The sequence below is a fragment of the Vombatus ursinus genome, unplaced genomic scaffold (genome assembly GCF_900497805.2).
Source record: "Vombatus ursinus unplaced genomic scaffold, bare-nosed wombat genome assembly UNPS02014973.1, whole genome shotgun sequence".
In the NCBI taxonomy this organism is placed as follows: Eukaryota; Metazoa; Chordata; class Mammalia; order Diprotodontia; family Vombatidae; genus Vombatus; species Vombatus ursinus.
The window spans coordinates 10,095,270-10,110,935 of record NW_020954751.1 but is presented as its reverse complement, the minus strand read 5'-3'; the positions used below and the strand labels follow the sequence as shown (position 1 = coordinate 10,110,935).

Sequence of the window (15,666 nt, the reverse complement as noted above, 5' to 3'; positions counted from 1 at the left end):
CTGAGGGAGTATCATTATGTATGCTGAACTCCCCTAGTATGAGGGCAGGAGTTGGGGAGGAGGTAAGATTATGGGCCAGGCATTGAAGCATCTTAGGGGTCTTTACTCAACTGCTATCATGATTTCGATTGAGTGGAAGATGTGGATTATGTGGACCTCAAAGAAGGAGAGGGTATTAAGTGGTAGGGGGAGAACTTGGAAGTGCCAATGGGGAGCAAGAAGGATTCCCCCATTCCCCTTCAGGGAGCCAAGGAAAATGAGTAAAAGTACAGTCAGTACCATAAAGTGGCCAGGAGAGCTGTGTCATCAGGAGGAAGTCATGTCTTGGGGTAGCCAAAAGATGGAAGGAGAGGAAAAGGAAAAGATTTAAGATGAAAGCAAGTTTGCGACCTATGGAGCAAGTATTCCAAAGGGAACAATGGAAGTGGTAGGTAGCATTCAGTTGAGACTTTGGGGTAGTGGATTGAGAGGGACAGGAATAAAGAATCTGGTAGTGGGGGGTGCAGAAAGGGCTTTGATGTTGATGTACAGGGGCTCAGAATAACTGGGTTAAGTAAGGTAAGACAAGGTATGAGTTAAGTTAGTAAGGAAGTGAGAGGTATCTTCTTCCCAATGAATACTAGAGATAAGGGAGGAAAAAGAACAGCATGGAGGATCTGCTGGGAGGCCTGTAGTTAGATTGTTTTTCTACTACTCTCACTTCAAGACACTAGAAATCAGGCAGAGGACAGCACAGCAAGAGATGGGAGCTTCCCCTCTATGGTTAAAAACGGAAGCAATGCCACACCATCTTTCCTTGCTTTTTCCTTCTGGAGGCTGATGCAGCAAGAAATGGAAGTTGCTCCTGGGACTTTTACCCTGCCTGTCTCCTCAACTTCCATTGTATTGGCTTTACCATATGTCTGGAAGACATTTCCTCCTTATCTTTGTGTCTCAGAATCCTTTGTTGCTATCATGACATGGCTCAGTCAGTGCCTCATCCATGAAGTCATTCCTGACTCTCCCATGTATTAAACTCTCCTTCAAATTACCTTGTACACAGTACTTGGTTCTATACATACATCTCTCTTCTAAGCAATAAAATGTAAATGCTTTGAAAGCCAGAACTGTGTCACTTTTGTCTTTAGATCCTTAGTGACTCAGTTCTTTCAACACAAAAGATGCTTACTAAATGTTTATCTGTGGATTTTTTCCAATTAAAACTGGGTTTCCTTATATCTATATGAAGATGAAGATTTCCAGCTTTGACACCTAATTAATTCTGTGTATACATTATTACCCACAGGAAGAGGAAGATGATGAATATGAAATCAGAACTGAGCTAATAGAGCAGGTCATACAGAGAAGTAAAAAAAGAAAGATGGCTCACATGCTGGCTGAAAGCGGTAGACAAAGCCAATCAGAAACAAACAGAATCATGAGAAGAGAAGAAAAGATGGCAGATAGAAAAGTGGGTTTAATATGTTCAGTCCCCTAATTCACAGACTTCAGTAAAATAAAACAGACACAGCTAATGAGAATTAATTCTAAAGAATTGTTAATTCCTATATTCCTTTTTAACATTTTATTTTAATTTTTCCTCAATATTTTAGCTATTTCATAACTCTTTTGTCTAGTAAGGTGGTATATTAGAAGGAGATGACACCCCAGAACCTAAACAACCTCATAATCAGTGGAACACAATGGTTTTACTCACAGAATTAGTTCCAAGAACTTGTAGTTTTGGTTCTCCTGACTCCAGCAGCTTTGCTACCATATGCAGAAAGCTTTCTACAAATGGCTTGATGCTTTGAGAATGGCAAGCCATCAGCAACTGGTCCAATGCCTCCATAGCAATTAAAACATACCTAAGTATAAAGGAAAAGGGAACATAATAATATATCTCCAGTTAACTCTCATAAAAGGGCTTATCATTCACAGCACTAAAATAACTTTTTTAAACAGGCAAACAACAGAAAGGCACAACTCACAATTTAAGTGAAGTTATCAGATAAACATGAACTTGAGTCTCTCAAAGAGGACTAAAGGTCATTAAAGAGAGCATAAGCTAAACCTCACACAAAGTAACTATAGCTAAGAGATTTCTGAAAGGTTATTATACATTTTACTCCTAACTCCACTCACCAGCAGCCTTTCCTATCTGAAGAAACCTCTGTCCTGAGGTCCATGCTTCTGATTGGCGAGTATCTACCTTTAACAACCATTAGATGAATGAACCAGACTATGTTCACTTTACTCCCAGATTTACTTATTCTCCAGATTTTTCCATCCCCTTGCCAGCATCCCTGGTGCCCACCCTCCTTTCCAGTTGCCCTTTATGAGTTGTTTTCTCTCATTGCATATAAGCTCCTTGAAAGTAGAGACTATCTTTCTTGCTTATATTTGCATCCCTAAGTGTTTTGCCCAGTGCCCGGGACATAGTAAGTGCTTAATAACTATCCTATCTGCTGAAGGTAAAGTTTAAACTGACTCTTGATTCTAAGGGATTCCAAGAGATGGAAGAGAGAAGGAAGAACATACCAACCACAGAGGATAGCAAGTGACAGGCAATGAAGGGTCATGAATGAGCAACAGTAAGCAGGTCAGTAGGTCTGGACCTTGTGTATTTGGAGGGAATAATGTGTAAGAAAACTAGGAAGAAAGGAAGGGACAAGGTTGTAAAGAATGTTAATACTAGTTATTTAAAAGAGAAAACAGGGAGAGACTGGAGTTTAATTAGTAGATCATTAATGGATGGGAGGGAATGGCAAAGTAAGTCCTGTATTTTAGGAAAATCACTGTCAGTGAGTGGAGGATGGATTAGTGGGAAGAAAGACTTAAGGCAAGGAAACCAATTAGGAGGCTAATGCAAATAGTCCAAGAGATAGGTATTAAAAAGGTTAAAATAGAGTGATGGCTGTGTGACTGGAAAACAGAAGACATATACAAGAGATGTTACACAGGGGGAAACTACAAGATGTGGCAACTACATAGAAACTAGACAGACATATGAAGTTACTGAAAATGAGGAGTCAAAGACAGAAGCAAAGGTCTATATACCAAAATAGCAGCATTCTTAGTGAGATGAAAGAACTGGAAATAAAGTGGATCCTGATTAACAGAAGAACTGCTGAAAAAATCACTGTAAATAAATGTAATTCAACATTGTTGTTGTTCAGTCAATATGAAAATCAAAATGATTATATACTTTTCAGCCAAAGGTGAAGAAACTCTATACAGTCAGTTAAAACAAGATCTGGAGCTGACTATGGCTCAGAGATCATGAGTTTCTTATTACAAAATTCAGACTTAAATTTGAGAAAGTAGAGAAAACCATCAGAAAACCATCATATTTAGGTTTGACCTAAATAACATCCCTTATACATATGAAGTGGAAATGATGAATAGATTTAAAGCATTAGATTTTGTAGAGTCCTGAAGAGCTGTGGACAGAGGTTCTCAATATTGTATAGGAAGCAAAAACAACACACAAAAAAAATTTTCAAAGAAAAAGAAGAAGAAAAAAGCAAAATGACTGTCTAATAAGGCTTTACAAATAAATGATGCTGTTAAAAGTGCTGCACTCAATATGCCAGCAAATTTGGAAAACTCAACAGTGGCTACTGGATTGGAAAAAGATCAGTTTGTATCCCAATCCTAAATTAGGGCAATGCCAAACAATGTTCAAATTACCCAAATAACTGTACTCACTTCACATGCCAGCAAGGTTATGCTTAAGACTCTGCAAGCCAGGCTTTAGCAATGTGTGAATTGAGAATTACTATAAAAGCAGGCCGGTTTTCAAAGGGGCAATAGAACTAGAGACCAAACTGCCAACATTCACTGGACCATGGAGAACGCAAGGGAGTTCCAGGAAAACATCTACTTCTGCTTCATTGACTACACTAAAGCCTTTGACTGTGTGCATCACTACAAAATGTGGCAAGTCCTCTAAGAGATGGGAATACCAGATCTTCTTATCTATCTCCTCGGGAACCTGCATGTGAGTCAAGAAGCAACAGTCAGAACTAAACATGAAATAATTAATTGGTTTAAGATTGGAAAAGGAGTATGACACACAGTGCTACCTTATTTATTTAACTTATATGCAGAGTACATCATGTGAAATGCCAAGCTAGATGAATCAAAAGCCAGAATTCAGGTTGCCAAGAGAAATATCAACAATCTCAGATATGCAGATGACACTCCTTTGAAGGCAGAAAGTAAAGAAGAATTAAGAAACCTCTTGATGAGGGTGAAAGAGGAGGGTGCAAAAGCTGTTTTGAAGCTTAACAACAAAAAAACTAAGATCATGGCAACTGGTCCCATCACTTTCTGGCAAAAAGGGGGAGAAGAAATGGAAGCAGGATCAGATTTCATTTGGGCTCAAAAATCACTGCAGATGGCAACTGCAGCCATGAAATTAAAAGCTGCTTGCTCCTTAGAAGGAAAGCTATGGCAAATCTGGACAGCACACTAAAAAAGCAGCGCCGTCACCTTGATAACAAAGGTCTATACAGTCAAAGCTATGGTTTTTCCAGTAACAATGCATGGTTGTGAGAGTTAGACTATAAGGAAAGCCAAGTGCTACAGAATTTGTGATGCTGGAGAAGACTTTTGAGAGTCCTTTGGCCAGCAAGGAAATAAACCAGTCAATATTTAAAGGAATTAATTCAGACTATTCTTTGGAAGGTCACATTGAAGCTGAAGTTCAATACTTTGGCCACATAATGAGAAGACAGGGATCACTGGAAGAGACCCTGATGTTGAGAAAGACTGAAGACAAAAGGAGAAAGGGAAGGCAGAGGATGAGATAGACAGATGGTGTAATGGGAGCAACAAACATGAGTTTAGACAGACTTCAGGAGACACTAGAGGACAGAAGGGACTGGCATCCTATGATACCTGGGGTCACAAAGAGTCAGACATGACTGAACAACTAAACAACAATAAACAAATAAATAAAATGGCTCGGTTTGTATAAAAACTTTCAGAAAATTAAAAAAGTTAAAGCATGTTTGCAAAGAAGACTAAAATACCATATATACTAAATGAAATATTCAAAGAGTATAAAATTCTAAGCACTCAATATAGGAAACTAGCTAAGGTATAAATTAGAAAGATTAATTCCCAAGTATAGGGAAAAAAACTATGAAAACAATAGCAAGAAGAAACATTTAACCTTTCTAGGAATAGTAAGTGCTAATTAAAAAAAAAAAGATTTTATTTCATTTTTTCAAAATCAATAGAAGATAAATTATTTCTAAAATTAAACTGCAGATAGGCCTAGAAGTGGGGCAAAACTAACCTTTCTATATCATTCCTTAACCTTTCTGTACCTCAGTTTCCTCATCTGTTAAGAGGAGACTGGACTACATGACTTATAAAGTCCCTTTCAGATTTAAAGTATAAGTGCATGACATATGTCCACCATGAAAAACGAGTAATTATACAAATATTAATATCAGCAATGTAATAAAGCTCATAGACACCTGGTACACTAGTCAGATTTATAACAGCAGAAGCCAAGAGTAGTCAAAACTGCTATGCTTCAAATTCCTCTTCTTCTATTATTCCTGACAACCTGGAAGATTCAGCCAAAGACGACTCTTATTTAGAATTTAAAGCCCTACACCCAACTTATCTATCATTCTAATCTCGTAATATATTAATCCCTTTTCCTACAGTCTATGGTCTAATTAAACTGGCTTTCTTGTTGCTCATCACGTATAATATTTCCCCAGAGGGGCGGGGGAGGAGGGGCAGCACAGAGCCAAGATGGCACAGAGAAGCCAGGAACTTGCCTGAGCTCTCCCCAGTTTCCCTCCAAAACGACATTAAATCAAGCCTCTAAAAGAATTCTGGAGTGACAGAATTCACAAAAAGACAGAGTGAAACAATTTTCTACCCCAAGATAACTTAGAAGGACTTTAGGAAAGGTCTGCCTCACTTGAATAAAAAGGGAGTGGAGCCCAACACAGGTGGCGTCTAGGCAAGCCAGAGGGAGGCTCTTAGTCATAATATAGATCAGCAACCAAAGCTCAGCAGTCCAGGCTCAGCAGGCCAGCTATGAGGCCTCCAACCCCAGCTGCAGCAAGCAAACTACCAGACCCAGAACCCAGGCACAACAGGCATGACTAGGCTGGCACACCCTAGCACAATGGGCAAGCCCCCAGCCCCAGAGGCCCCAGCACAGAAAGCCAGTGACCAGGCGCCTGGTCCCCAATGCAAGAAGCTTGGTATAGTGACCCTGTACTCCAGGAGCAGAGCTTAACTTTTAAAAATGAGCAAAAACCAAAAAAGAGCCCTGACCACAGAAAGTTACTATGGTGACAGGGAAGATCCAAACACAAACTCAGAAGAGGACAACAATGTCAAAATGCCTACATGCGAAGCCTCAAAGGGGAATATGAATTTGGTCTCGAGCCCAAAAAGTCCTCTTAGAAGAGCTTAAAAAGGATTTTAAAAATCAAGTAAGAGAGTTCATAGAAGAAAAACTGGGAGGAGAAATGAGTTATGCAAGAGAATTATGAAAAAAAGTCACATATAATATTACGCTCTCTGTGCACACAGAGTTTCCCCATGGCCTTGGAATATGTTCCCTTCACCTTCTATAAGTCCCTAGGCCCTTCAAGACAACTCAAGCAGTACTTTCTACAGTAGAGCTTCTTGGCCTAGCATCTACAGGGTCCATGGAAAGGTTTCAGGGATTCCATTCCATGAACTTGGATGGGGAAAAATCTCTTTATTTTCACTAACTGAAATTTGGCATTTCCTTCAATTATGAATGTAGGAAATAAACCACTATAGTATACAGTACTCATGACCTTGTCAACAATGGAAATCACAGATATTTCCATATTAAAGTTGTTGCATATATTTCAAAATATTATTCTAAGAAAATCAGAGCTATCTAAAAGTAGAATGGTTTCCTCTCCATTAGAAATCTTAAAGCAAAGAGCTAATGACCACTTGTAAAGTGTGTTTTAGAAGTGATTCTTTTTTCAAGTACACAAGATCCTTTCTTAAGATCAGATGCCACTTCCTATAGGAACCCTCTCCTAACTCAAGTTAATAACACTGTTCTCTAATTACCTAGGGCTGCTTTGAATAAACTTAATACAATTATTTGTGTGCATCCCCAAAATAGAATGAAATTCCTGAATGCAAAGACGGTTGTTTTTGTCTCTGGATCCAAAACTTAGTACGATGCTTTTGCACACAGAAGATACTTGGCAAACACCTACAGAATCTGTGCTATACTGCAGACACAGTCATATTCATGGTTTGGTTTTTTTTTTTTAAGGCAATTGGGGTTAAGTGATTGCCCAGGGTCACATAGCTATTAAGTGTCAAGTGTTCGGTCTGAGGTTGGATTTGAACTCAGGTCCTCCTGACTTCAGGGCCGGTGCTCTATCCACTGTGCCACCTACCTGCCCCAACACAATTATATTCATAATAAAGACATTCAAAAACTCCTTCCACCTATAACCAATTAATGCTAACTTTATTAGATAATTTTTAGAAATGCAAAGAGATAAAATTCTTCACACCAAGAAAACGAATTTATGCTGAGTAAATACTTAGATGCTAAGAATGACTTTCTTACCCAGACCGGTGTCTGACAACATCTCTGCTCAGTCTGTCAGCCAGGTAAGAACCAATTCGATCTAGTTTCTCTGGGGCAGATACAGCATAAAAAGTCAGTTTCTCCATATCGGCTTTAACAAGACCATCCTAAACATAAGACAAAAAGTTATCTTAATTTTTTAAAAACTTAAGCATGTTATTTTAAGGCTCATTTATTTCAAATGCCCTAGTCTTGAGTTGGGGGTCAATTCACACCAAAAGGATTAATTTAACTATTACTGCCTTAATGCCAATTCCAGCTTAAACTCATCTAAGTGCTTCAAAGTGAAGAAATGCCTCATTTAAATATAACAGATTAGGGCAACAGCAAAGCACAAGAAAAAGTTGAACTTGAAGTCATGGAACATAAGTTCAAATCTCAGCACTACCTACTACTTCTCTGACAAGTCACTTAGCCTTTCAGGCCTCAGTTTCCTTATCTAGTAAAGGAAGGAGTTGGAGTAGTCTCAAAGATCCCTTCCAGCTCTAGACTGATAATCTTATTGAGATTTAAACAATCAGTTAGTCAAAAAGCATTTGTGAAGTATCTCATATGCCAGGCACTATGCTAAACAAAGGAGATAACAGAAAGGAAAAAGTTAGTTCTTGCCCTCAAGGAGTTTACACTCTAATGTAACCTGCTAAACAAAATAATCAAATTATAATTCTAAAACATATATAGTAAATTAACTGATATCTTCAGGGATTGAGAGACATAGACAGTCTATAAAAACCTGATGAATAAAAAGTGTTCTTGTTAAAAAGATGGATAACCAGAATTTCTATTATTTCCAAAATGTATTAATCCACTTTGTGCCTTAAAGTATACTAAGAAGACTGAACCTTTCTTTAATACAGAACCTTGTGGTGCTTCAAGTCATGATTTTATTGAAATCATCTCACTATCCGGTAAAAATTACAACTTAAATTTTCACAGTGCTTTAAGGTTTAGAAATACTTACTACCTGACAAACCTATGAAGCAGGTAACAAAATTATGATCCCCATTTTTCAATTGAGAAGACTGAAGTTCTGAGAAGTAGTGACTTGCCCAAGACTACAAACCTATTAAATTTCAGAGCTGGCACTCAAATCAAGGTCTCCTATTATGTAGGAGTTTTCATGTCTGTTAAATTCTTTACTTCAATTTTTGGTCTTTTTCTCTTTCTACTGAAAATAGAATGGAGCAACAAACTTTTTTTATTTTTTCTTAAACTACAGACACTGACTGTCTGTTAAGATCTGATTGCTTAAGGTTTTATTATCTATACATGTTGAACATTTCATGTAAATCCTTTTTTCCCCCAGAAATTAATTCACTTTTTAAGTGATAGATAGTTCAAAGAAACTTACAAAAAAATTTTATCTCCTATAAATTAAAATTTCCTCTGATTTATTTATTATCTCAAAAAGAAATCTACATTTTCCCATTCGGTACAGGATAAACATTCAAATTCCTTACCCTTACCTTAGAGGCAGTTGGGTACCACAGTGGATAACAGCACTGGATTTGGATTCAGAAAGACCTGAGTTCAAAGTCTTCCTTAGTTATAAGGTATGTGATCTTGGACAAGTCATTTGTCTGCCTCAATTACCTCAACTGTAAAAAAATGGCGATAATAATAGCACCTACCTTACAGGGTTGTTGTGAAAATCAAGTGAGATAATATTTGTAAAGCATCATGGTAATAAATACTTATTTCCCTTCCCTTCCCCCTTACATTCAATGCCCTCCAATTCATTTTAGATTGTTATTCTCTTTACATGACATGCTTCTTTAAGCAAAAGTCTGCTTACTGTCCCCAGAATAGGCCTAATGTTGTGTAATTATTGCCTTGCTATGCCTTTGCTCATTCTATTTCTCTCTGAGGGAATGACCCGCCCACCTTTCCATCCTATCCACAAAATACCTGCACATAATCCAAGACCTAACACAGGTCTTTTCTTCTTCAAGAAGCAACACTAGACCACTCTGGCTACAGTAATCTACCCTCATCCTCCAAATTCATAGTACTGATTGTCAATTACCACTTACACAATAATCTATCATAACAAAAGATACTGGAAAGGCAGCAGAGTATAGTAGTAACAATGTAGGACTCGAAGTCATGAAAATCTGCATTCATATCCTACCTATGATGTAAGATGTATAATCTTGTACAAACTGAGAGATTTCTCAAGGCTCAGTTCCCTCATCTATAAAATCAAGCAATAGTAACTATAAAGCAGAATTAATAATATCTGTTTCAGGTTTTTATGATATAATGAATATTATCATTCTGCAAATCTCACAGTTTTGTGTGTGTGAGAGAAAGACAGAGAAAAAAAGAGAAAGAAACAGCACATGGTGCAGTGGATATATATATTGTTGGAGTCACGAGGCTTAGAATCTAATTCTGCCTTAGTTACTAACTTAATAGTTGTGCAATTACGGACAAATCACTTAACCTCTCACAGAGAGGCAATAATACTTGCTTTCCCTACCTCAAAGATGTTTTGATAAAAGTACTTTACAAACAGCACTATATAATGTGAACTATAATTACATTAATTTAACAATTTATTAAGTATCTATCTTTAAAACACTGTTTTTTAAATAATTCCAATGCTTCTTCTGTAGTTTAACTTTTCATACTTTATTTTCCCCAAATAGATTTTTCTTAAGCACAAGTGCCATGGACTCAATGGTGTTCAATAAATATTTGTTGATCTCTAAATTTTCATAAATATAATTTGCTTTAAAAATCAATAGTAAGTAGAATATTAAAGTTTATGCCAAGTTAAATAATTCTATGGTTGTTATTATCATTAGAATGAAATATATCCAGGAAATACTATTTAGTATTTTTCTGAACACTTTAAAAAACTAAGATAAATCAGACATTTAAAGCATGATCAAATAAAACCAAGTGATTCATTTCTTAACTGAAAATCTCAAAAAAGGACTGTTTTACAATGCAAAGCATTTAAAAGCACAGAAACTTTTATTATTATTTATATTTAAGTATTACTATCTAAAATGGAAGCATAGCAAGTGAAAGGGTACATTATACATGGCCGATATAATTGGAAACCCAGATCAGAATCCTTTTGTTTCTAGTCTTTTCTAAGTCTAAAAAAAAAGATTAAGAATAGATATAAATATTAATATGAGTTATTTCAAAAAAAAGTATTTACCCTCCTCCTAATGAGAAAGTTTAAAGGTAAAGCTATAGAAAGGAAATTGGGAGCAATGGAGGCCAGAAGAGAGGGGAGTGAAAGAGTCTGGCAAATAGAAAAATCTGTAGTTGGGAGGTCAAATTTACTTTTGGATCTTCAGGGAATATGTTATCCACCAGACGTTTGTAACGAGGACGCAAAGCAGCACAGCAGCAGCATAATCCTGTAAGATAAATAAAAGATAAACAGTATTAATAACTTTTTTTTTTAAAGAATATTACACTCTAAATTTTGAGGAACAATTTATAAGAAAACTATCATGCTTAAAAAAAAATTAAAGTCATCTTATGTAAGCTATTAACTGATATCTCCCCTTTCTTTTCTGTCCATACCAATAATTAAACAAATAAAATAAAATAAAATAAAAGGCAACAACACTTGGTCTCCACTTCCTCTTTTTTTACTCATTTTTTCAGTCCCTTAACCCTAGGTTAAGGGTTGAAAGTTGGCTTCCAACTTCATCATTCAAACGAAACTACTCATTCCAAGGTTATTAATGATTTCTAAATTACTCAATCCTACAGCTTTTTTTTTAATTCCTCAAGTTTAAATTACCTCTATATAGCATTTTACATTGTTGATCATCCCTTCAATTTAGCTACTTGCTTCTCCTTGAGTTTTCCTGACACTGCTCTCAGATTCTGTCTCCTTTGCTGGATCATCACTGAGGACCTGCCCCTTACCCACAGTACTCCAAGCCAGCAGTCTCTCCTGGCAGACATTCTTGTATCTTTCTAAATCTTGTTCTTAGTAATTTCATCCAGCTTCCATAGTTCAATTATCATCCTTATGCAAATAACTTCCAGATCTCTCTCTCTAGTATCATGTGCCTTTTAGATATTTCCAACTTCCAATAAGCATCTCAATGGTAGGCAACTAAAAAGCATAGTGGACAGAGCACTGGACTAGTAGTCAGGAAGACTTGAATCTAAAATGTGCTCTAGACACTTTTTTGCATAGCCCTGAGCAAATCACTTAAAACTCTACAGTCTCAGTTTCCTCACTAGTAAAATGTTGATAATAACAGCACCTACCTCACAGGGTTGCTGTGAAGATCAAATTGAATAGTATATGTAAAGCACTTTGTAAACCTTAAAGCATTATATGTTAGCTAATACCTCAAACTCAAAATCTTTAAAGTAGAATTCATTATCTCCAACCCTTCTACACACCCCAAAATATCCCTCTTCCTAACTTTCTTATTTCTGTCCACCCTGTGTACTTAAGAAAAGTTTGACTTTTCATTTTTCCTCACCCCAATATCCAAAGAGTTGTAAGAACTCTCAATTCTATCTCCGTAACATTTCTTTTCTTTTTTTTTGGGGGGGGGGGGCGTGAGGCAATTGGACTTGCCCAGAGTTACACAGCTAATGAGTTTTATGTGTCTCAGGCCAGATTTGAACTCAGGTCCTCCTGACTTCAGAGCTGGTGCTCTATCCACTGCGGCACCTAGCTGCCCCTCTATAACATTTCTTGAAATCATCCTATTCTCTCCACATATTCAACCACCATCCTAAATTCAATTTCTCTCTAACTTGGACTACTGAAATATTAATCTGCCACTTTATTGGGGGAGGGGAAAAATCTGGTTTTGTTTTCTATCTTTCCTTTCATTCTCAGTGCTTGGCACAGTACCTAGTACAAATTAGGGACTTAATAATTGCTAATTTATTAATCAAGCATTGACTGGCAGCTACCAAGTTGAACTACTAAAGCACAGTTCTAGCCAAGTCATTCCTGCTCAAGAAACTCCACTGTCTCCTTTTACTTCAATGGCAAGATACAAATGTCTCTGGCATTTAAAGCCCTTCATTTTCAGGCTCTAGACCATTTTTCAAAGCTTACTGTAATCGTTCTCCCCTTCACACATTCTACATTTCAGCCAAACAAGACATTCCATCTCCTATTTCCATGCCAGCATACAATATCACCCCCATACTTGAAATACACTTCCTCTCTGCCCTTGCCTCACAGAACTTCAAACTTCCTTCAATGCCCAACTTAGAGCCACCTCCTTCACAGGGTCTTTCTTAATACTCCTGTTGTCAATGCACTCAACTCACAAAAAGTTATTTTAATTATTTTGTATATACTGTATAAGAGGTAGCTTGGTTTGGTGGAGAGATAACTGGCTTTGGAGTCAGGAAGACCTGAATTCTGACATAACACCCTGAAAGTCACTTAGGTTCTCAGTGCTCTGGGCAACTATCTACAATAATCCTTGCCAAAATATGTTTACTCTAAGTCAATAATTATGAGGAAGAACACGATTATTTAAGGATTAAAAAAACTAAAGTTAATATTGTTGCTTTAAATTAGAAATCAACTAATCTTATTGAAAAGCTTAAGAAAGAGAAAAGGGGGCATTTCAAAGTTCATTAAACACAGTACACTTATCCTTTCTTTGTAAGATATACTGTTAGGTACTGTATCAATCACGTCATATATTACCCACAATGACTCAATTTTTTTTTCTCCTTAATTGATTCTGCCAAACATAATTTGCATCTTCAAATTTTGAGCCCTATATTCACCTCCAGTTGTGGCCTTCAAAAAAAGTTGCTCTCTCCTATTTCTACAGGTAGGCATAGATTCAAACAAGACGAAACTCTATTTTTCAAAATATTTATTTACTTCTTAAATATAGTTATAAAATCTTCACTGATTCCTAATGAACCACATTCCATCATAAATTTTCATTACATCAAAAATTTACAAAAAGCATATTTTAAAAATATCAAAATTCCAAAATTTTAATACATTTATCCATAAAGTTACAACGATTTCTTTCCAAGTCATTGATAACAACATTTTAGTCTACTGTCTCCCCTAACATCTCCTTTACCCCAGTCTAAGCTTAGCTACAGAGAATAAATAATATCAGAGGAAGTAAAACATTATCTCTTCACTCTATACCTACAAAATACTGAGTGAATAAAGAATGAAAAAGAGCCCATCCCTAAGCTATACCTTAATATATCCAATTCTTTTGTTCATATCAGTAGTACAATTTTTTCCTCAATTCCATTTTCAAACTATTCATCCAATTTAATAGTAAGCTAACTGAGCTAGATAAGCATTTCAATTTCCTAATTTGGGTAAGAAAACTATCTTTAGACATTAATAAAAGTAGCTTTATTTGTATAGCCCTTGATTATCTACAAAATAGTACAAAATCTAGGTTCTCTGACTCTTCATTAATCTGTGAAGTAAGTAGTACATCTTTTATTATTACCATTGAATAGATAAGAAAATAGACACAGAAACTAGGGGAATATTAAGGGATAGAGGAGAAATAGGACAGGTTGGGATCTGTATGAGAAAATAACCAAGCCCTAAAACAAGGCCAAAAATATGTGGGGAAAAGAAGTGGTATAAGTCTCATTTATGAACTATGGATATATATGGATATAGGCCAGTAGAGGCTGAACCAAATAAAAAATTTACTTATCTTTTTGTTTCCTAGACAGAAGCAGGAGACAGTAGTATATGGTTGAAGCAAAAGAGATAGGAGCCAGTCGAAAGGTAAAGATTAGATGCTAGAAGTTGTTGGAGAAGTTGAGAGGGGAAAGGTGCCTAAAAATGCATGAGTAGGTATAAAATACAAGTAGAGGGCTGAGCTTTAAAGAAGGTTAGAACAACTATTTCTCTTAACAATTATACACACACACATACACGTGTTATATGTGTGTGTGTAGTATGCATACCCATACACACACATATATACAGATATGCATATTTATATGTTTTGTATATATACATATATACATACATACACACGTTTAAAACAGTACTAAGACTTTTGAGATACCATATGTATACATGCATGTGTATATGTTGTGTGTATATGTATACATACACATATATGCAAATAAATTTGTGTATGTATACATAGTTTGTTGTCACAATTATAGTTATTGTAGTATAACTTATTTTAGTCAACACTGACTAAACCTTCTCCTCCAAAAAATCATAGAAACCAATAGTTTTACAATGGTATAAGAATGTAAGTAGGAGTACCTAACCACAGTACAGGCTATAGTCTCCTTCAAAAAATTCCATTCCCTTGAATTCCATCACTCTAAACTCCAAACACTGACCTCTAGTCACAAATTTTCAACTAATTGTTAAAAATCTTCCCATGGGAATTATTTCGGCACCTCAAGCTTAACATGTTCAAGCTCAATTATCATCTTTCCCCCAATATCCACTTCTCCTGAATTCCTTCTTTTGAAAATAGAAACCATCCAACCATCCAAGTTTGGAAACTTAAGTCCATCTGGTAGTTGATTCTCTCCATTTCCCAAACAACCAAATAATTTCCAAGTCCCTATTAAATCTTGAGAGGCAGATCATATAGTGGAGAAAGCACTGCACCTCAAGTCTGGAAAACCTGGATGTGAATTCTATCTCTCACACTTACTAACTGTATGACTGTGGGCAAATCATTTGGAGCTTCAGTTTTACCATCTATGAAATGGGGATAATAATTATAGAACCTACCCTGCAAAGCTGATGCTTAGCTCAAATGAAAAAATGCATGTGATACACTTAAGAATCCTTAAAGTTTTATGTCAACTATTTTATATGTCAGTTATTTATTATTATTATTATTATTATTATTACTACTACTGTTATTACTCTTCAAGATTTTTCCCATTCATCTACTACCACAGAAGCTCTTAATCTGGTATCTGTGAACTTGTTTTATTCAATACTTTCATAACTATATTTCAGTACAATTTGTTTCCTCTGTAATCCTATGCATTTTACTTTCTTTGTTTAAAAACCTTAATCTGAGACCAAGTCCATAGATTTCACCAGACCACCAAAGAAGTGC

General features: G+C 36.1%; 1 protein-coding gene across 2 annotated transcripts in view; it reads right to left on the bottom strand.

Annotated features, from left to right (window-relative positions):
• The window catches only part of EFR3A (EFR3 homolog A), a 163,023-nt gene that overhangs the window by 108,424 nt on the left and 38,933 nt on the right, over positions 1–15,666 (bottom strand). For both annotated transcript variants that reach the window (XM_027845506.1, XM_027845507.1), the window contains 3 exons: positions 10,913–10,989; positions 7,589–7,716; positions 1,697–1,847 (listed from right to left, as the gene is read on the bottom strand). In XM_027845506.1, the coding sequence (XP_027701307.1) occupies positions 1,697–1,847; positions 7,589–7,716; positions 10,913–10,989 (356 nt within the window). The remainder of the gene's footprint in view (positions 1–1,696; positions 1,848–7,588; positions 7,717–10,912; positions 10,990–15,666) is intronic.